Source organism: Oryx dammah, unplaced genomic scaffold (assembly GCF_014754425.2).
Source record: "Oryx dammah isolate SB20612 unplaced genomic scaffold, SCBI_Odam_1.1 HiC_scaffold_25, whole genome shotgun sequence".
Classification (NCBI taxonomy): Eukaryota; Metazoa; Chordata; class Mammalia; order Artiodactyla; family Bovidae; genus Oryx; species Oryx dammah.
The window spans coordinates 46,612,452-46,633,474 of NW_024070209.1; the positions used below are offsets into that span (position 1 = coordinate 46,612,452).

At 45.5% G+C, this 21,023-nt stretch overlaps 1 protein-coding gene across 1 annotated transcript in view; it reads right to left on the bottom strand.

Moving 5' to 3' along the window:
* RPIA (ribose 5-phosphate isomerase A) overlaps window positions 1-14,637 on the bottom strand; it is a 34,869-nt gene extending 20,232 nt beyond the window's left edge. The window contains exons 1-3 of the mRNA XM_040224251.1: window positions 14,324-14,637; window positions 5,566-5,626; window positions 3,266-3,321 (exon numbers count right to left, since the gene is read on the bottom strand). Coding sequence (XP_040080185.1) covers window positions 3,266-3,321; window positions 5,566-5,626; window positions 14,324-14,596 — 390 coding nt within the window. The 5' untranslated portion in view covers window positions 14,597-14,637. The remainder of the gene's footprint in view (window positions 1-3,265; window positions 3,322-5,565; window positions 5,627-14,323) is intronic.
* Between the last annotated feature and the right edge of the window lie 6,386 nt (window positions 14,638-21,023).

The following is a 21,023-nucleotide window of genomic DNA, read 5'->3' on the forward strand; positions in this document are numbered from 1 at the left end:
TAAGGATGTAAGAGTTCAGAGAGAATGAAAAATAGACTTCATACAAAGGATCAAGAATCAATGGCACCAAGCTCCTCAATAGCAAATTGAAAGCCAGCAGACAGAACCAAGAACTAAGAAATGATTTAGCATAGATTTCTATACCCAAATACCTGAGTTCCAGAGAGGCTAGAATAAAGACATTTTCAGACATCCAAAGTGCCGACATGTTGGCACCCCATGCACTTGGGTAGCTATCTGAAGCAGCAGTCCCCAACATTTTTGGCACCAGGATGGGTTTCATGGAAGATGATTTTTCCACAGGGGTGGGGAGGTGGTTTGGGGATTATTCAAGCACATTACATTTACTGTGCATTTTGATTACAATGTGGGTAAACCTCGGTGGCTCAGAGGTTAAAGCATCTGCCTGCAATGCGGGAGACCTGGGTTCAATCCCTGGGTCGGGAAGATCCCCTGGAGAAGGAAATGGCAACCCACTCCAGTATTCTTGCCTGGAGAATCCCATGGATAGAGGAACTTGGTGGGCTAGAGTCCATGGGGTCGCAAAGAGTCGGACATGACTGAGCGACTTAACTTTCACTTTCTAACTTTTGATTACAATGGGATATATAATGAAATAATTATACAACTCACCATAATCCCATCACTGATCTGACAGGAGGTGGAGCTCAGGTGTAATGAAAGCAATGGGGAGCAGCTATAAATAGAGATGAAGCTTCCCCAGTTTCTAACTGGCCACAGACAGGAACCAGTGTTGGGGACCCCTGATATGAAAGACATGTTTCACTAAAGTTGAAGGAAACAAAACTAAAGGATATGGGGGAGTAGTGAGGAGGAATAAGACCAAGGGACTGGATGATCCAAAACGAGACAGAACAGGTAAGTTCCTGAGCATGAAGGGAGACACCTCCAAATCCACAGCAAGGTACAGCTGCTAGCAACCAGAGACCCAGGCAAGAAGACTAAAGTCAAAGAGTAGAATATCTACTGGCCAGACAGGTGAGACTTTCCATGTAGCTAAGAGTTTGAGGCTGAATTAGTAAGAAGTACGTAGATAATCTGGCAAATGAAAAAAAAAAAAGGTAATTTACTTAACTTTCAGAAAAACAAAACAATGGGCAGGTAAGGAAGCGTAACCACAGCACACTGCACAGCTCAGCTGTAGTTTGGACATCGCCTTTCTGTAAGCACTCAGAAAGCCTCACCAGAACATGGCTGTCCTGAAGACTGGGAGAGGGTGTGGGAACTGTGGGAACAAGGAGGGGAGAGTCAAATGCTCATCTTCCTTTCACCCGTTCAGTGTAGAATTATTACCGAAAGTTGAAAAAAAAAAATGTAAATAGCAAGAAATGTATGTAGTTTCCAGATTCTGGAGCAAACACCCAATGAAATAAAATAGTTTTAAAAGTATGTCCACCTATGGGACTTCCCTGGCAGTCCAGTGGCTAAGACTATGAGCTCCCAATGCAGGGAGTCTGGATTTGATCCATGGTCAGAGAACTAGATCCCGCATGCTGTAATGAAGATCAAGGATCCCGAATGCCACAACTAAAACCCAGAAGAACCAAATAAATAACTAGTAAGAAAAAAAGTTTGTCTGCCTAAAGAGCAAGAAAGTGGTGGTTGGAGTCGGGGGGCGGGGGCGGGGGGCACGGGGAGAGAATTAAGGGAGTATTTTGCTTTTTAATTTAAAAAAAAAACTGGAATTATTTGACTCTTCAATCTACATGTATGTATAACTGTGGGCTTCCCCGATAGTTCAGATGGTACAGAATCTGCCTGCAATGCAGGAGACCCAGGTTCGATCCCTGGGTTGGGAAGATCCCCTGGAGAAGGAAATGGCAACCCACTCCAATATTCTTGCCTGGGGAACCCATGGACAGAGGAGCCTGGCAGGCCACAGTCCATGGGTCACAAAGAGTTGGACACGACTGAGCAACTAATGTCATATACAACTTTAAAAATGAACACCAATATCAAATAACTTATTAAATTAAAAAAATGCTAGATGATCCACTCATTTGGCAAAATGACACACAAGATTTTCCAAAAGACCAAGGCAACCCCTCACAACCCTTCTGACTTAGAGTATCTCCTCAGGACAGCCAGATTTCAAAAGCAAGATAGGCCAGGTAAAACCACTTCCTTCCCAACCCAACATAAGAATTATGGTACTGTCTTTAGTACCCTTGGTGCCCACCCAGCTGGTCAGAGTCTCCAAGAGATATAACTTCAAGGAAGCTCTGGCAGGACACACAATCCTAACTTCTATCCTGTCTCCTCCTCCATTCCCCACTGACAGGCAGGGGCACACACCTGACTTAGAAGGAAACTTTCTTTAGGAAGGAAGGAAACTAAACTTTTGTTTAGTCGCTCAGTCATGTCCAACTCCACAACTCTGTGGACTGTAACCCACCAGGCTCCTTTGTCCATGGGACTCTCCAGGCAAGAATACCAGAGTTGGTAGCCATTCCCTTCTCCAGGGGATCTTCCTGACCCAGGGATCAAACCAAGTCTCCCCCGTTGGCAAATGGATTCTTTACCACTAAGCCACAAGGGAAGCCCAAAAGGATACCGTCCTCTCCCTTCAGCTCTGTCCCTTCACCAGAGCTACCTGCAGTGCTAAGCCTCCAGGACTGAGCATTTCTTTAACCAAGTCCACAATGTCACAGGAGCACCAATCGCCAGCAATGCCAGCCTTTAACCCCAGCTCACAGTACCTCCTCAATGAATTCAATGAGAGATGATAGACACAACCTCCCCACAACGGCCAGGGGAGGGAAAGGACTCTATCTGGACACCTCCTTCCCCTCCCTTCCTGAAGTCTATTCTTCCCGTATCTTTCCCTACATTTAATTGGCTCTGTTGCTTTCCTTCACCAGCCCTTACTATTTTATGGTCAAACAGCATTAGACATGGACTCAAAATACTATCCTTGTATTACTAACACATCAGTTAATGCCCTGTAGCCCATTTTTTCATCTATAAATGGAGATAATACTTCTTGAGGATGCAGACCATGTGCTTATCTCTACATACTCCACAATATACTAAAGATATGCTAAAATATTCAGAGTAAATAAAGGAACACCTCTAAAACCATGCTTCTGAGAAGCAATTTCCCATCAATCGACTAGCCTCCTGCTCCTGGCTCACTCACCCAGAACCACCCTGGCGCACAACCCAGAGCCAGACCCCCTCGTCCTCAGCGACCTGGAAGATTCAGTGACAACTGCCAAGATGGAGAAGGGAAAGCAGGACATACCTGGAAGGAGGTGGGAATGCAGACGAGGTTCAGATTCTCTTGTTTCACTCTTTCAGCTGTGAAGACAAAAGCCATGTGGTGGTTTTTCACTCTCTTCACTTTATCTTCTTTGTCATATGCACACTTGCTCAAAGCCAACAGAAAAGGTCTAATCCCCACCACTGACAGGTCCCTTTCATTCCATGTCCCCACCCTCGGTGAAAAGTTGGTAAACAGATTTTGCATGTCACCAGACAAGGACAAAAAAATGCCTAAAGAGGTTAAGTACTATTCACGGAAAGAGAGACATCAGTGTTTGCTAGTATGTGTTTGGCATTATTCAAAGAACTTTGTACAGATGAACTCTTTTAATCCAGGAACCCAAAGGTAACTTACAATTATTATTCCCACTTTACAGATGAGGAAAAGGTTCAGAGAGACAAAAATAACTGGTAAGCAACTAACAAGAACTAAGATCTGATCCCAGGCAGTCTAGTGCCACAGTCTTAACTACTTCCCTATATTGCCTTTTACAGAGAAAAGCTAGAACTTGACTTCTGCATTTAGTAAAAAATATAATCATTTATAGACCCCAGAGGGCAGTTAAAAGAGGGTTTATTTATTCACTTAAAATTTGCACCTTTCCAGAAAGTTTGATTTAAACAAAAAGAAAAGTCTTAGGAATTCCCTGGTGGTCCAGTGGTTAAGACTTGGCGCTTTCACTGATGGGGCCCAGGTGAACCCTGGATGGGGAACTAAGATCTCACAAGCCATGTGGTATGGCCAAAAAAACAAAAAATCTCAAGGGATGCAGACAAAGAATGCCTCCTCTCATTTCAGTAAACAAAGGATGTCATCAAGTCATGAGTCACTGCACCCACCCCAGGCAGTGCACTCTGAGAGGATTCAGGATGGAGAAAAACAGGACACTGGCCCCAGATTAAGGTGCACATCAAAGGAGTAATTTCATTAAGCCCAGACTCTTGCATCTTCCCATACACAGGAAAGCACTGAATTTATTAACTTGTGATGTCTGGTTTTTCCTCAATTAGCAGTAATCTTTTGATGTTGGACTACTGGAGTTTTGTGTTGTTGTTGTTGTTTTTGCAAAAACTCCTACATGTCCTGGCTTCTCAACAATCCCTCAGAGCTATCTGAAAAGCTGTACCCCAGACTTAAGTCCTCAGTAATGCCCCAAATAAAACATAATTCTTGGGGAATTCCCTAGCAGTGCATCCAGAGGTCAGTACTCTGCAATATCATTGCATGGAAAAGCGTTCAGTCCTCTTCAGGGAACTAAGCAAGTCATGTGATGCGACCAAAAAAAAAAAACCATAATGCTCAATTTTTAGGTTGGGCTTCTTTTTTCCAGTCAACAGGGGAAAACTGTCTTATTAAAAATATCAAATCTCTTCAGTCACTGAATGTGCACCTAGGGAGGTTTAGATGGCACTATTACGAAATCTACAGTAATCCCTGTGCCTAAAAGCCCTCCACACGCACACAGTGCTGAGGCACAAGGGTGTACCACACTGAGGCCCCGTTAGGCTAATGAGAAGGCTTCCAGAAGCCAGCATGCCTGCACCACAACCATTCCCTCAAGACATAGCGTTCCTGGGCTTTGTCCCCTGAGCGCAGCCCCTTGGCACTGGACAGAGGAGAGCAGCATTCAGAAAAGCCTCTCCTCTGGGCTCTGTTCTCACAAACAAGAGCAGGGCCGTCAAACCTGTTGAGCAGCCACCGGGGTTGACAGTTCCTGAGACTTTCCTCAGCCCAGAGACACCCAAATCTAAATGAAGTCAGCACCTGAGGAGCCAGCCACCAACTGCAAGGTCACAGCCACACCACGGTCACAAAGAGGACACGCCTGGGCCGGCCTCGACTTGCGTGCCTGAGGGACCTCCAGCTTGAAAGGGCTTGCCTGCCTCAGGATCCATGAGACCAGACCCAGACACACACACACACACACCCACACACACACACCCACCCCTACCCCCACCACCACCCCAATGATGATGATGAAAGTTCCATGGAGAACACACACACACAGACACAGAGACACACACCTCACCTTGAGTCAGCTCCTCAGCTCCTCACCTGCAGCTCAGCAGAGCAAAGAAAGCCAGGGTAACCCCCAGAGTTGGGTGACAGGGCCCAAGAATAGCACTTAGAGGAGGACAGAAATACTCACCTGACTGCAGACTCCACACGGCTGGCACCAAGCTGGGCACATGCCCAGCCAGTGCCCACTTCCTACTTCTCCTCTATATCCCCTCCCCCACTGTCCTGCGCAAAACATCAAGTTGGCCCCAAGAACATACCTATTCGCTGCACAGCGTGGACAATTGTAGAACCACTCCCGATTCCCAGCACTTGGTTATTCTGCAAAGATAAAGAAAGAAGAGGGAAAACTTTATTAATACTGTATTTCACTCCCTCTCCAGCGCCCTTTTAGAGCTATAAAATTATAAGGAATAGCAATTCACTGACATGGGCACAAAGCAGGTACTGTGCCCACAGAAATATAATCACTGAACCTCAAAGCTGGACTTTGTTCTGGTGCCCAGTGGCAACTTATCAGCAGAGCCCTCCTCCTTCCATCCTTCACAAGGCCACTACCAATTCCTCCTCTTCAAAGATAAACTGAGGCAGATTAAAACTTTAAGATTTTGTTTCAGCAAAAACCAACTCAAATTGGGCAGGATTCGACCTAGCAAACAGAAAGGATGTCTAAGAAGCTGTATAAAATAAAAGACTTTTATAGCAGGAAGGGAGCAGGAAATAAAGAAGCTACTTTGGGCTAAAAAGGAGTTGGTTACTGTAAGGTGAATTCCCTGTAGGGTGGCAGGGGTCTCCCAGGCAGATGGCCTCACTAGTGCTGATCAGGTGATCCTTGATTGGCTGGGCTAAGATTCCATTTCTGGGGGAGCCAAAAGCATAATTAAGTATCAGTTTGGTGATGTAGGGCTTGGCATAAGCAACTCCCTTTGGGGCCTGTTGTCTTATTTTTAACATTCCTCATATTCTACCACACAGAAACGGCCTGCAGATGAACACTGGAAGATTTTTGGCCAGCTCCAAAGAGAGGAATCGGAAAGACCCTAGGGAAAAACAGCCTAGCTGTACTAATAGCAGAAAACAGAGGTTTCTGACTTTAGTGACTTTTCATATATGTTCCCACATTGTAGATGTCAAGTTTTAACATCCACAGGCAGGGGGCTGACCACAGTCTCCTTCAAGTTGGTGGCATCACAGCAAACCTCAGAGACACACTAAGTCTACCATCCAGAGCTCCAACCAAAGCTAACAGAAGAGAGCAGAATCTGAAGCAACCTTGAATATCAAATCACATCAAGGGATCCTCATTCTGCATAAGTCTGCTTCAGAGAATATGGAGAGAGGGGGAAAGCTGAGCTGGGAGCATGAGAAACAGTCTTCATCTGGTGGCCGTATAGGAAACCATTCCATGAGTACAAAGGAGAACCAGGCATCACACTACTGAGCCTGTCATTGTAAGGAAGGGGGAAGGGACCTGAGAGCAGAGCAGGGGCCCAGCCGAGGTCAGCTAGACCACAGACAGCAAAAGAAGGCCAGGGCACCAACAGGAACTAATGTGGAGCTTGGTTCCTAAACAACTTCCTGGGTGTAATCTCTTCCCTGTTTAGGGCAGAACAGCTACAGGCCAAAGCAGCAGCTATCATCTACTAAGCACCTGCGAAGATTTACAAATGTTGATAAAGGTTGAATCTCACAATCCCTTGTGACCTCAAAGCCCTTCAGAGGTAATTCAACACCCCAAGGGAAAATAGATGGGGCAAGAGTGAAAACAGTGGCAGACTTTATTTTTGGGGGCTCCAAAATCACTGCAGATGGTGACCGCAGCCATGAAATTAAAAGACACTTGCTCCTTGGAAGAAAAGCTATGACCAAACTAGACAGCATATTAAAAAGCAGAGACATTACTTTGCCAACAAAGGTCTGTCTAGTCAAGGCTATCGCTTTTCCAGTAGTCATGTATGGATTTGAGAGTTGGATTAGAAAGAAAGCTGAGTGCTGAAGAATTGATGCTTTTGAACTGTGGTATTGGAGAAAACTCTTGAGAGTCCCTTGGACTGCAAGGAGATCCAACCAGTCCATCCTAAAGGAAATCAGTCCTGAATATTCATTGGAAGCACTAATGTTGAAGCTGAAACTCCAATACTTTGGCCACCTGATGCGAAGAACTAACTCATTTGAAAAGACCCTGATGCTGGAAAAGATTGAAGGTGGGAAGAGAAGGGGACGACAGAGGATGAGGCATCACAACTCAGTGGACATGAGTTTGAGGGAACTCCAAGAGTTGGTGATGGATAGGGAGGCCTGGCGTGCTGCAGTCCATGGAGTCGCAAAGACTGACATGCAAAGACTGTCGCTTGGACATGACTGAGCGACTGGACTGAACTGAACTGACTGAAGCGAAAATTTAAGACTTAGAAATGAGCAAGAGACTATTAGACTCTTACAACGAAATGCTGGAATCTGCAGGCATTATCTGATCCTACAGGGGAGTGCGCCCCTGCAAATTCTTGCCCATTGAAAAGCAAATTGTTTTGTGAAATCCAGCTAATTATCCTATAGCTCTTGTTCGGTCGATGACAAGTCCGACTCTTTGTGACCTCATGAACTACAGCATGTCAGGCTTCCCTGACCTTCACTATTTCCCAGAGTTTGCTCAAACTCCCGTCCATTAAGTCAGTGATGCCATCCAACCAACTCATCCTCTGTTGCCCCCTTCTCCTGCCCTCAATCTTTTCTAGCATCAGGGTCTTTTCCAATGAGTCAGCTCTTTGAATCAGGTGGTCAAAGGATTGGAGCTTCAGCATCAGTCCTTCTAATGACTATTCAAGGTTGATTTCCTTTAGGATTGACTGGTTTGATCTCCTGCTATCCAAGGGACTCTCAAGAGTCTTCTCCAGATTTAGCAGAGTTCTTGTAAATTTATTTAAACATTCCCTGACTGAACTGCATGGTTCTTTGGGTTTTCCTGTGAACAGTTTGGGTTTCCCAAGTGGTGCTGGTGATAAAGAACCCACTTGCCAATGCAGGAGACATAAAAGGCATGGGTTCAATCCCTGGGTCGGAAAGATCCCCTGGAGAAGGCCATAGCGACCCACTCCAGTATTCTGGCCTGGAGAATCCCACTGACAGAAGAGCCTGGTGGGCTACAGTCCAGAGGGTCGCACAGTGTCAGACATGACTGAAGCGACTTAGCACGTGAACAGGTTATAGCATCTTTTCCAGTTCTCTCAATTCAATGAGTCAAATTGGAAAAAAAAAAAAATGCTCTGATAATGTTATTTTATATCTGTATTAAGTATCATGATTTTACCTTTAAAAAGAAAGTTATTTTTTGACAATATTAATTACTCCCCTACACAGCCTCACCTTGAATAAGCAACTATGGGAAGTTCAATTTGCTGAAACATTTCAATTAAAATTTTTTAAGAGTTCCAGCAACTGATTAACAATGAACTCATTTGGCAAGGGGCAGGGGGGCCCTTTGTAGGAGGAAGAAAGGTCCTGGAGGCCCCTCGGGACAAACTCCCCATGGGACAAATGCCACAGAAACCTCCAGGGCAAACCCGTGGACCCCACTGCTGATACAGTCCTTCTCAAAGTGAGAGGACAACTCTAGCAAGAAAAGACTGGAAAGTATGAGAGGTGGAGGGATTTACAAAAAAAAGAACAAATCAAACGCTAATGTCCCTGCTTCTAACTGGGCCTCTCCTACCTACACAGGGCTCTGCCCATCAACCAGTGTTCCTGATCTGATGGAAGTCACTTTTACTGGCTCAAAGGTTACCAAATAACATCAAGAGGCCTTACAATGGAGCTCGTGTTAGGTCAGGAATCCACCCATGGTGGTGCCCTCACGAAGGTAATGCATCCACCAGCTGCTTAGCTACCTGGGCAAACCTCAACAGCAAGGTCTTCAAGACCAGAAAATGCTACACTACCACACAAAATAGATGAACATCAGAAAAATGTAAAAATCTTCAAGTAACGAGGGTGCTTCCTTAGAGGGTGCTACCCTTTCTTAACTAGGGTACAGAGGCTAAAGAATCTGCCTGCAAATGCAGGAGACACAGGACACGCTGGTTCAATCCCTGGGTTGGGAAGATCCCCTGGAGGAGGAAATGGTAACCCCCTCCAGTATTCTTGCCTGAAAAATCCCTAGGACAGAGGAGCCAGGTGGGCTGCAGTTCGTGGAGTCGCAAAGAGTCGGACATGACTGAGTGACTAGGCATTCATGCATACTCCCAGCAAACTAAGCAAACAAGGAAATGCCTTGACTGACTAGGCAGGCTCCACATGACCATCACACCTGACATGAAGCTGAGAGCTCCAGCTACACAGTAATTCAACTGCCAGATTCCTCATTTTCCCAGTCTCCTGTCATCCAGCAGGCAGGGAGCACACAAATGAACTTGGGTGAGTCACACAAGCTCTGTGCAAGGCTCCTCCCTTGCCTTTTTTTTGGTAAAGGCCAAGAATTGCGCAGACCTGCCAGGCCCAAAGCTCTTCAGCCCTGTGGTCTTGCTGCCCTAGAATCCAATGACTGGCCAGGAATCAGTGTTAACAGCCAAAGCTGTACAGAGGTGGCCCAACAGTAGCCAGGCAGGCTCCACCGGAGGAGCAGGCCCCTCCTAATAGCAACACTAAATCACAGGTCATATGTGCAACATCACAACTTGGCTCACCATGTCCAGTGGGGTAACCTCTTCTGTTGACCTACTGGAACCACTGTCCACCAACTTCTTCAAGCTCACCCAGCCAAAAAGCAAAAGCCAGGCTCCAAAGAGAACAAAGGAGGTTACAGACCTTCAGGAGAACGTGGCCCTGAGTGGTGACTCGTGCTGCACCAGCAGACCTGAGTCAAGGGTGGCTACCTAAGCCCTTCAGTAGAGAACTCTCCAAAATTTCCATTCGCTCAGGAATGGAAGTAGTCACTACACTGGAGCACCAAGGGCCTCGGGAAGGGAAACCCTAACACTCCAGTGATTCACCCAACAACCTCCATATGTGTATCCACACTCCACACAACTCATCAGACATTTAGCAGGCAGGTCCCACTGCGACCAATGCCAAACGAAAATCAAGTTTACTACCTTCCAAAAGTTTACCCTTCATGGGACTGGGATACACACATAACTAGACCATAAAATGTAAACCACCTAAGAGGTATGGAGGACTACAGAATTTAAGGGAAGAATTCCTCCCCCTACAAGGCTAGGGAAAAACTGAAAGAAGAATGGCCTTTGAACCAAACCCTGAAGGACAGGGTTTTAACAGGCAAGAGCAGCAGACAAGAAAGAGCATTCTAGGTAGAGGGTAGTGACATGAAAACACAGCCACGCCAGCCGTCTGTCCCTTCCGATGTTCTGGTCCCTAGGTAAGAGAAGAGCAGAGAAGGAAACAAGTCTGTGGGCTTAAGGACAAGAATCAGAGCCTCCTATTCTTGTATCCCCTCCACCTGGCTCACTACTGGCTTGTAACAGATGTCATACAGAGGTTAGGATGAGGCTAAGAGCTTAAAGGTCAACATTCAGAAAACGAAGATCATGGCATCCGGTCCCGTCACTTCATGGGAAATAGATGGGGAAACAGTGGAAACAGCGTCAGACTTTATTTTTGGGGGGCTCCAAAATCACTGCAGATGGTGACTGCAGCCATGAAATTAAAAGACGCTTACTCCTTGGAAGAAAAATTATGACCAACCTAGAGAGTATATTCAAAAGCAGAGACATTACTTTGCTGACTAAGGTCCGTCTAGTCAAGGCTATGGTTTTTCCAGTGGTCATGTATGGATGTGAGAGTTGGACTGTGAAGAAAGTGGAGCGCCGAAGAATTGATGCTTTTGAACTGTGGTGTTGGAGAAGACTCTTGAGAGTCCCTTGGACTGCAAGGGGATCCAACCAGTCCATTCTGAAGGAGATCAGCCCTGGGACTTCTTTGGAAGGAATGATGCTAAAGCTGAAACTCCAGTACTTTGGCCACCTCATGAGAAGAGTTGACTCATTGGAAAAGACTGTGATGCTGGGAGGGATTGGGGGCAGGAGGAGAAGGGGCGACCGAGGATGAGATGGCAGGATGGCATCACTGACTCGATGAACTTGAGTCTGAGTGAATTCTGGGAGATGGTGATGGACAGGGAGGCCTGGCGTGCTGCTATTCATGAGGTTGCAAAGAGTCGGACACGACTGAGCGACTGAACTGAACTGAACTGAAGAGCAGAAGGGCACTTCAGCAGATGACGATGCATCACTTGGCTGGTCAGAAGAGATAGGGAAAGCCTAAACAGGGAAAGCTGGTCCACAGGAAGGGTCAGTTCTAAGAACATTCCAAAGGTGCAACCAATAGGACCTGGCACAGAAGCTACCTTGGTAAACTTACACAAACTGAGTATAAAACTGAGCAGGCCCTTGTGCCCTGTTTGTTGTTTGTAGGAAACAGGCTTCATACAGCCTCCTTGACCTTCCCTGAGTTCCAAAGGACAGATACAAGCAGTCACTATTCAGGTAAGGTAAGGAATGCAGAAGCAAGGGAGGAACAGTAAAGAAACAAAGCGTGAGGCAAGGTCCTGGTTCCTCCTCAAGGAATATACATGACAACAGTCTTTGAGTTCTTCCACAGGAACTAAGGCCCCAATCAAGTAGAAAGCTGCTAACCACCACACAGTTACCTCACCATCAGCCAATCAGAAGGTCTACACACAGTGGAAGATAAGACTCTGACCCCCTTCCTAAATGATTAACTGCAATTAACGAATGTCCCCTTTCACCTTAGTAAAGTAGGTTCTAGAAGTCGGCCTTCTCTCCAGGTTGCCAGCCTCCAGAACAAAGCAATTTTTTCTTTCCCAGTTTTCTTTTGAAAGCAAACTTGTCTTTCAAAGGGTGAACAGTCAAATCTGAGTTGGGTAACAAGGAAACAATTTCAAGACACAAAGTGCTAAAGGAAAATTTGGCCTTAGATGGAAAAAAAGGATAACCCTGGAGAGGGCTGCTAAACCTTGACAATCAGGTACAGGACTGTGATCAATAACCTTGTCTTGGAATTCAGTGATCTTGTTTGCAAAATATCCAGGATCAGCATCTTCTCCTCCCTTTAGCCACATCTCTGGCCTCCACACCAACTACCTGACACATAGCAGGCACTCAACAAGTTCCCAGCACAGGAATGAAATGAATGAATCAGTGGTAAAAAGTACAAAATATAGGACTTCGCTGGCGGCTCACTAATAAAGAATCCACCTGCCAATGCAGGGGACACAGGCTCCATCTCTGGTCCAGGAAGATCCCAGGAGAGCAACTAAGCCTGTCCGCCCCAGCTATTGAGCCTGTGCTCTAACGCCTAGGAACTGCAACTACTGAAAACTGTGTGCCCTAGAGCCCATGCTCTGCAACAAGAGAACCCACTGCAGTGAGAAGTCTGCACACTGCAACTAGAGAGTAGCCCCGGCTCACCACTAACTAGAAAAGCAGCTGGAGCAGTGACCCTGAACAGCCAAAAATAAATAACAAATAAATCAAATTATTAAAAAAAAAACATTCAAATAGTGTTGACATCTCAGGAAAGAAGTCTGCAAAGGCAAATAGTGTTAACTGAGACTGGGGTGAATGCCAAAAGGTCAATGGAGATCTCCCCAGGATGGTCTGGCAACTTCAGGCAACAGGTGGCTGGGGGCTCTGGCCTGAGGTGGGGGCTTACAAATTTTTATTTAACCAAATACATAATTAAAAAAAAACACAATGGTCAGGAAGACATAATAGTAATAGGATAACAGGAAATCTAACATACAGGTCTTTTCTATTTGTATAGATTTCATTTGTCCATTACCATTCACCTTCTCGAGGCATTTAAAATTTCAGCTGATTGTCCCAATGTTGCAGCTGAGACACTAAATCCCAAAAGGAGAGCCAGATGACACATTCCACATTATCTCCGTGAATTCCCATAGAAATTCCTATTGCTAACCAGACTATTACACCAGAACAGGGCAGCTATGTAACTGGGGGAAGGGCACTGGAACAGGAGTCACTGGGTTTGGGTCTGGGAGGATACTCGGTCATTCCTCCTACAGAACACGCTGAGCCACAGGTTACCACGAGGGCCCCTCCCACTTGGCCAGGCTGTAGGAGGATCTAACATCTATCCAGCAAAATAACTTCGTACACGAAAGCATTACCAAATGTAAAGAATAAAGAACCATTATTTGAGAAAAGAGAATCTGATACCACTTTCCAGAAAGCAGAAAACACTAAAAGCCAATGAAACCCAGGAAACTCCACCTAAGGGCAGAGATACTCCACTTGGCTCCCGGCTCCCAAAATTCTTACAATTAACATAATTGATTGTTGACAGCAAATCCAAAAGACTCCACCAAGAGGACCACACCCGCCACTTAGCCAACAAGTGGGGTCACGACCTCACTGACATTACATTACGACCTCACAATAACAGCTAAACATCTCCACATCCCGACCTTAAAGAGGATCTCCAGACTTCAAGTGTCCACCCGAGCCCTGCTAAAAGGAGGAGGTTTAAAGTCTTTGGCTCCTTCTCCGCTTTCCTCCCGCAAGTACATTCAGGAGCCGGTGCGCGCCCAGCTAAGCACTTCCCTGGAGTTAAATTTCAAAACACTTTTCAAATCAGCTCCCCACCGACTTCCCTGGGCAGTGAAGCGAGGTGAACACTTCTCGGCAGTCCCAGTCTTTTATCTGTTGATAAGGAAGCCACGCGCTAAGTCCCTCCTAACCCCACTCCGAACATCAGACACACACCACCACGCTCCACTTGGCAAACTGTTATCTGGCCTGACAAGCAGTCTTTAGACAGCTGAACTTTAGGGTACTCGGCCCCAACCAATTCCATATTTCAAAGGCCTTGAAGGAGCAGGTCTAAAGGCAGGTCAAGTGTGTACTCTCTCCCCTCTCACGCAGCCCCCGCTCTGCCAGGAACTTGGCGCACCTAGCAGCGCTCAGAACCCACAGCAAGAGCCCATACCGCCGAGCAAGGGCGCCCAAGCCCTGAACTGCTCACCTTCACGTGGTTCTCCACGGCCGCGCGGCCAGCCAGCTTCTTGGCCTCCTCGGCCTTTGACATCGCGGACGGGCCCGGACAGACGGTGTTGGTCTCCCTGCCGCCGGTACTGGTGCTGCCAGCGCCGAACTGCGAGCGTCCCGACAACTGCACGTGGGAACCCGGAACGCTCCAGCTGTTCCCGCCTCCGCCAGAGGCCGCGCCCCCGGCCCGCCCGGGCAGCGGGGCCAGGACCCGCCCGTAGAGGGTGCTGAAGGGCCCGGGGCGCTGCATCCCTCCGCCTCGCTCCAGCCTCCGCCACGGTCCCGCCCCCCGGCTCCGCCGGAAGTCTTGAATCCCACGTACAAGGTCCGCTTCCGCTGCGGGGCGGTACTTTCTGGGAAATGTAGTTCTAGGTCTTCAGTGACCGGAAGCTGCGCCCCAGCCTGAACTACCAGCCCCACAATGCTCCGCGACCGGGTGCGCAAATCGAAGACGAACTTTGGTGTGACGGTTTGTACAGAGCAAGCATCCCGGATGGATCAAGGCTAGAGTGCTTTCTGTTTGCCCCCGTGTCTGAGATGGGCGTGTTGGATCTAATCCTGTTGGATTTTCTAGCCGTAAGAACGTGGCGGCGTACGAGGCCTCAGGGCAGTCCCTCTTATGGAAATGTCCTTTGGGGAGTGACTTCTCTAGACGGACTCCACGGGGAAGCGCACCTGCGGACAGCGCCTCACGCTTTAGTCCACATTTAGACCTCCTTCCACAGAAGTAGGGCTACAGATTTAGAACCCCCAGGCTTAGGTTTTGTTCTGCCCCGCGCAGCATTGGATGGCGCGGTTCCCTCCAGATGGAGCTTGGCTCGACGCCTATGTGTGACCTATAGAAATTATTGACTCAAAAAGGACTGTCGTTGAACTAACAACTCTCTCTTTTTTTCCCTACCTATAAAGTGTCTTGCTGTGCGTGTCAACTGAAAAAAAGTACAATGTAAGAAAAGTGAGTTTCAGTTTTATTCTGGCAGCTTACTAGGGACTATAGCTGGGGAAATAACATTTCACCTCTGTGGAACTATTCCAAAAAGATAAGGGAGGAGCCAGTACAGACATGTCTTTTTGGTCTAGGAAGTGTAGTCAAGCGTTGGTGTTCAAGTAGCTCAACCACGTCAGGCTCTGCGACCCCATGAACTGCAGCCTGACAGGATTACCTATTCTTCACCATCTCCCAGAGTTTGCTCAAACTCATGTCCGTCCAGTCAGTGATGCCATCCAGTCATCTCCTCCTCTGTCCCCCTCCTCCTCCTGCCCTCAATCTTTCCCAGCATCAGGGTCATTTCCAATGAGTTGGCTCTTAACATTCAGGTGTCCAAAGTACTGGAGCTTCAGCTTCAGCATCAGTCCTGCCAATGAATATTCAGGGTTGATTTCCTTCGGGACGGACTGGTTTGATCTCCTTGCTGTCCAAGGGACTCTCAAGAGTCTTCTCCAGCACCATAGTTCAAAATCATCAATTCTTCCACAGTCAGCCTTCTTTATGGTCCAACTCTCACATGTATATATGACTACTGGAAAAACCATAGCTTTGACTATACAGATCTTTGTCAGCAAAGTGATGTCTCTGCTTTTTAATATGCTGTCTAGGTTTGTCATAGCTTTTCTTCCAAGGAGCAAGCATGGCTTGCTGCGGTCACCATCTGCAACGATTCTGGAGCCCAAGAAAAGATCTGTCACTGTTTTCACTGTTTCTCCATCTGTTTGCCGTGAAGTGATAGGACTGGATGCCATGATCTTAGTTTATTAAATGTTCAGTTTTAGAGGACAGTTTATTTAGGTAATTCTTCTTTTAAAAATATAGATTTTTAAATGCTAACTGAATATTCAGATAAAATTTTTCTTTTTTTTAGAATAAATTAAAGTCCATGAAATAAAGAGATCACAAAGATAATGTTAATTGAACTTAAACGTTGTTCAAAGAAAGAGTCCTTAAATAGAATATGTAACTTCTGGTTTACCTAATAGAAATATTTTTAATATTAACCTTCAGAACATCTTTCCATAACCAAACACAAATCAAATGGCTAAGGCAAAGTCATCTTTTGAACAACAGTTACTCTTGCTGCTTTAATACCTGTTCAAGAGTTCTGGTTTTGACAAATAATTTTCAAGTAAAACAGTTCTGTGGACCATAAGATACGCTGTTTTCCTGTTTCTTTAACTCTACAGTCTTTCCACCTTCCTTCTTCCGTTTCTCTACCTGATGTTCCTTTTATAGAGATATGTTGCTTAGAAAAGACCCTATATGTCCAGAATCCCACCCTCCTTGGTTAACATGACTCAAGACGCTTATTCTGAGGGTTGTTGGCGTTCTTCTAAATTCTCTCCCACCGTACTCACTTTTCATCATTTGCAAACTGAATTCCACTGCTTGTGATGGGATCAAGGAAGAACCAGTCAAACCCAGGGAAGTATCGATAGAGCTGGAGGTAACATGTAGACAACAAGGAGAGAATCAATCACTATACCCCCATGGGGGGGTCACCCCTGCTTCCAATCAGGCTGACTGGTGGGCCCAGAGTTGGGGGGGGGATGGGTGGTAGCCAGGGTCACCCCTGCTTCCAATCAGGTGGCCCCAGAGCTGGGGGGCGGGGAGGATGGGCAGTAATATACCCCCATAGGGGCCGGACTTCCCTGGTGGCTCAGCCGCTAAAGCGTCTGTCTACAATGTGGGAGACCTGGGTTCGATCCCTGGGTCAGGAAGATCCCCTGGAGAAGGAAATGGCAATCCACTCCAATACTGTTGCCTGGAAAATCCCATGGACAGAAGAGCCTGGTAAGCTACAGTCCATGGGGTCTCAAAGAGTCAGACACGACTGAGTGACTTCACTTCACTTCACTTCATACATCTTGGTAAAATAAGACTGCTAATCACACACACACACAAAGATTCTCAAGTTAATGATTTTAGTTCTTTCCCAAGTATAGAAAGATGCAAGAATCTAGAGTCATTAAAATTCTTCCATAGATACACATCTTAACTATCTAGGAGCCTTGTATCCATAATACTAAATGCTTCATCCTTTTTACTCCATCCTGAATCACCCATAGAGAACACTACCGGGGCAGGGTTGAGTATAGCTGGATGATGAGTGAGACTCTTTGTCCCTTTTTACAGAGGGAATAGTAAGTGTGGGAGGATGCTTGTGTGCGTGTGTGCTCAGTCCCTTCAGTATTGTTCCACTCCTGTAACACCATGGACTGTAGCCCTACAGGCTCCTCTGTCCATGGGCTTTCCCAGGCAAGAATACTGGAATGGTTGCCATTTCCTCCTTCAGGGGATCTTTCCCTGGGCCTCCTCCTCCCTCATAAGCACCAATCATAGCCAGCAGCAGTTTCCCAGTGCACCTTGTTTAGTCATGTCTTCATGCCCAGTATCCTCCGGGCATCCTTCCGCAACCCTGGCCCCCAACTTCATCTTCGTCTGGCTAATGCCTCTTCATTTTCTAAGACCTGACTAGGGCCTTACTTTCTGAATAAACTTATCTCAGTACTTTTCACACTGATATACATCTGTTTGCCCACTAGAGGGCAAGCTCCTTGATTCGGAGCCTAGAGCCTGCATCTTACCTTTTCTGTCTGTGTCCACAGGGCTTTACACTAGCAAAGGTAGGTGCTCAGTATGTGGTTGGAGAAGGCAATGGCACCCCACTCCATTACTCTTGCCTGGAGAATCCCAGGGACGGGGGAGCCTGGCGGGCTGCCGTCTATGGGGTCGCACAGAGTCAGACACGACTGAAGCGACTTAGCAACAGCAGGAGCAGCAGCAGTATGTGGTTGTTAACTGGCTGAACAGATAGATGCATTGGGTGATGCATAGACAAAATGAGCATGTCAAGATTTTGGTACAAACCAAAAATTGTTTAATGGCTTACAGTTTATCAAATATGATTTAACATATATAACATATCTGATTGAATTCATATCATATAGAATAAGTATGATGGAATGGAAAGAATAAAGAATTAGATTAAAACACACTACTATATATAAAGTAGATAAACAGTAAGGACCTACTAATGAGCAGCCATGTTTAAAAACAACTGGACTATATGATAATCTTTTACTTTTATCTAGTTTGTTTCACTTTTTATACTTCATATTCAGTGTTCCCATTTCATTTAGTCTATGTTTTCCAATTGCTCCATCTCTTTTTTTTAATGTTCTTTCTCAAGCCTTTATCAAGAGTAGTAGAAAAGCTTTTGTACACATATATATAAATAATTCAGTTCAGTTCAGTCGCTCAGTCCTGTCCGACTCTTTGCAACCCCATGGACTGCAGCATGCCAGGCCTCCCTGTCCATCACCAACTCCCAGAGTTCACCCAAACTCATGTCCATTGAGTTGGTGATGCCATCCAACCATCTCATCCTCTGTCATCCCCTTCTCCTACACTCAATCTTTCCCATAATCAGGGTCTTTTCCAATGAGTCATGCCTTTGCATCAGGTGGACGAAGTATTGGAGTTTCAGCTTCAACATCAGTCCTTCCAATGAACACACAGGACTGATTTCCTTTAGGATGGACTAGAATCTCCTTGCAGTCCAAGGGACTCACAAGAGTCTTCTCCAGCACCACAGTTCAAAAGCTTTGGTGCCAAGCTTTCTTTATAGTCCAACTCTCACATCCATACATGACCACTTTGGTGCCAAGCTTTCTTTATAGTCCAGCTCTCACATCCATACATGACCGCTGGCAAAACCAAAGCCTTGACTAGATGGACCTTTGTTGGCAAAGTGATGTCTCTGCTTTTTAATAGGCTGTCTAGGTTGATCATAACTTTCCTTCCAAGGAGTAAGCATCTTTTAATTTCATGGCTGCAGTCACCATCTGCAGTGATTTTGGAGCCCCAAAAAATAAAGTCAGCAACTGTTTCCACTGTTTCCCCATCTATTTCCCATGAAGTGATGGGACCAGATACCATGATCTTCGTTTTCTGAACGTTGAGCTTTAATCCAACTTTTTCACTCTTCTCTTTCACTTTCATCAAGAGGCTCTTTAGTTCTTCTTCACTTTCTGCCATAAGGGTGGTGTCATCTGCATATCTAAGGTTATTGATATTTCTCCCGGCAATCTCGATTCCAGCTTGTGCTTCTTCTGGCCCAGCATTTCTCATGATGTACTCTGCATAGAAGTTAAATTAGCATGGTGACAATATACAGCCTTGATGTACTCCTTTTCCTATTTGGAACCAGCCTGTTGTTCCACGTCCAGTTCTAACTGTTGCTTCCTGACCTGCATATAGGTTTCTCAAGAAGCAGGTCAAGTGTTCTGGTATCCCCATCTCTTGAAGAATTTTCCACAGTTTATTGTGATCCACACAGTCAAAGGCTTTGGCATAGTCAATAAAGCAGAAATAGATGTTTTTCTGGAACTCTCTTGCTTTTTCGATGATCCAGCAGATGTTGGCAATTTGCTCTCTGGTTCCTCTGCCTTTTTTAAAACCAACTTGAACATCAGGAAGTTCATGGTTCACGTATTGCTGAAGCCTGGCTTGGAGAATTTTGAGCATTACTTTACTAACATGTGAGATGAGTGCAATTGTGCAGTAGTTTGAGCATTCCTTGGCAATGCCTTTCTTTGGGACTGGAATGAAAACTGACCTTTTCCCGTCCTGTCGCCACTGCTGAGTTTTCCAAATTTGCTGATATATTGAGTGCAGCACTTTCACAGCATCATCTTTTAGGATTTGAAATGGCTCAACTGGAATTCCATCACCTCCACTAGCTTTGTTCATAGTCATGCTTCTTAAGGCCCACTTGACTTCACATTCTGGGATGTCTGGCTCTAGGTGAGTGATCACACCATTGTGATTATCTGAGTCATGAAGATCTTTTTTGGTACAGTTCTTCCGTGTATTCTTGCCACCCCTTCTTAATATCTTCTGCTTCTGTTAGGTCCATACCATTTCTGTCCTTTATTGAGCCCATCTTTGCATGAAATGTTCCCTTGGTATCTCTAATTTTCTTGAAGAGATCTCTAGTCTTTCCCATTCTATTGTTTTCCTCTATTTCTTTGCATTGATCACTGAGGAAGGCTTTCTTATTTCTCCTTGCTGTTCTTTGGAACTCTGCATTCAAATGGGTATATCTTTCCTTTTCTCCTTTGCTTTTCACTTCTCTTCTTTTCACAGCTATTTGTAAGACCTCCTCAGACAGCCATTTTGCTTTTCTGCATTTCTTTTTCTTGGGAATGGTCTTGATCCCTGTCTCCTGTACAATGTCATGAACCTCCGTCCATAGTTCATCAGGCACTCTGTCTATCAAATCTAGTCCCTTAAATCTATTTCTCACTTCCACTGTATAATAATATGTATAATATATATATTTTAGAAAACTTATGAATTTGCCTAACTAAAAAATTTATGGCATTTTGATTCCACTTGTTTGACTACATATGAATAGAATGCTAGATTTCTAATTAACAATTAGATATGCAACAAGCAACAAAGGTTTACTGTATATCACAGGAAGCTATAGTCAATATATTGTAATAACCTATAATGCAAAATAATTTCAAAGACAATATATGTGTATATGCATAACTGAATCAGCTTGCTGTGTACCTGAAGCATTGTAAGTCAGTTATACTTCAATAAATAAATATTAAGAAAAAAAAAACAAGGACCTACTGTATAGCACAGGGAACCATATTCAGTATATTGTAAG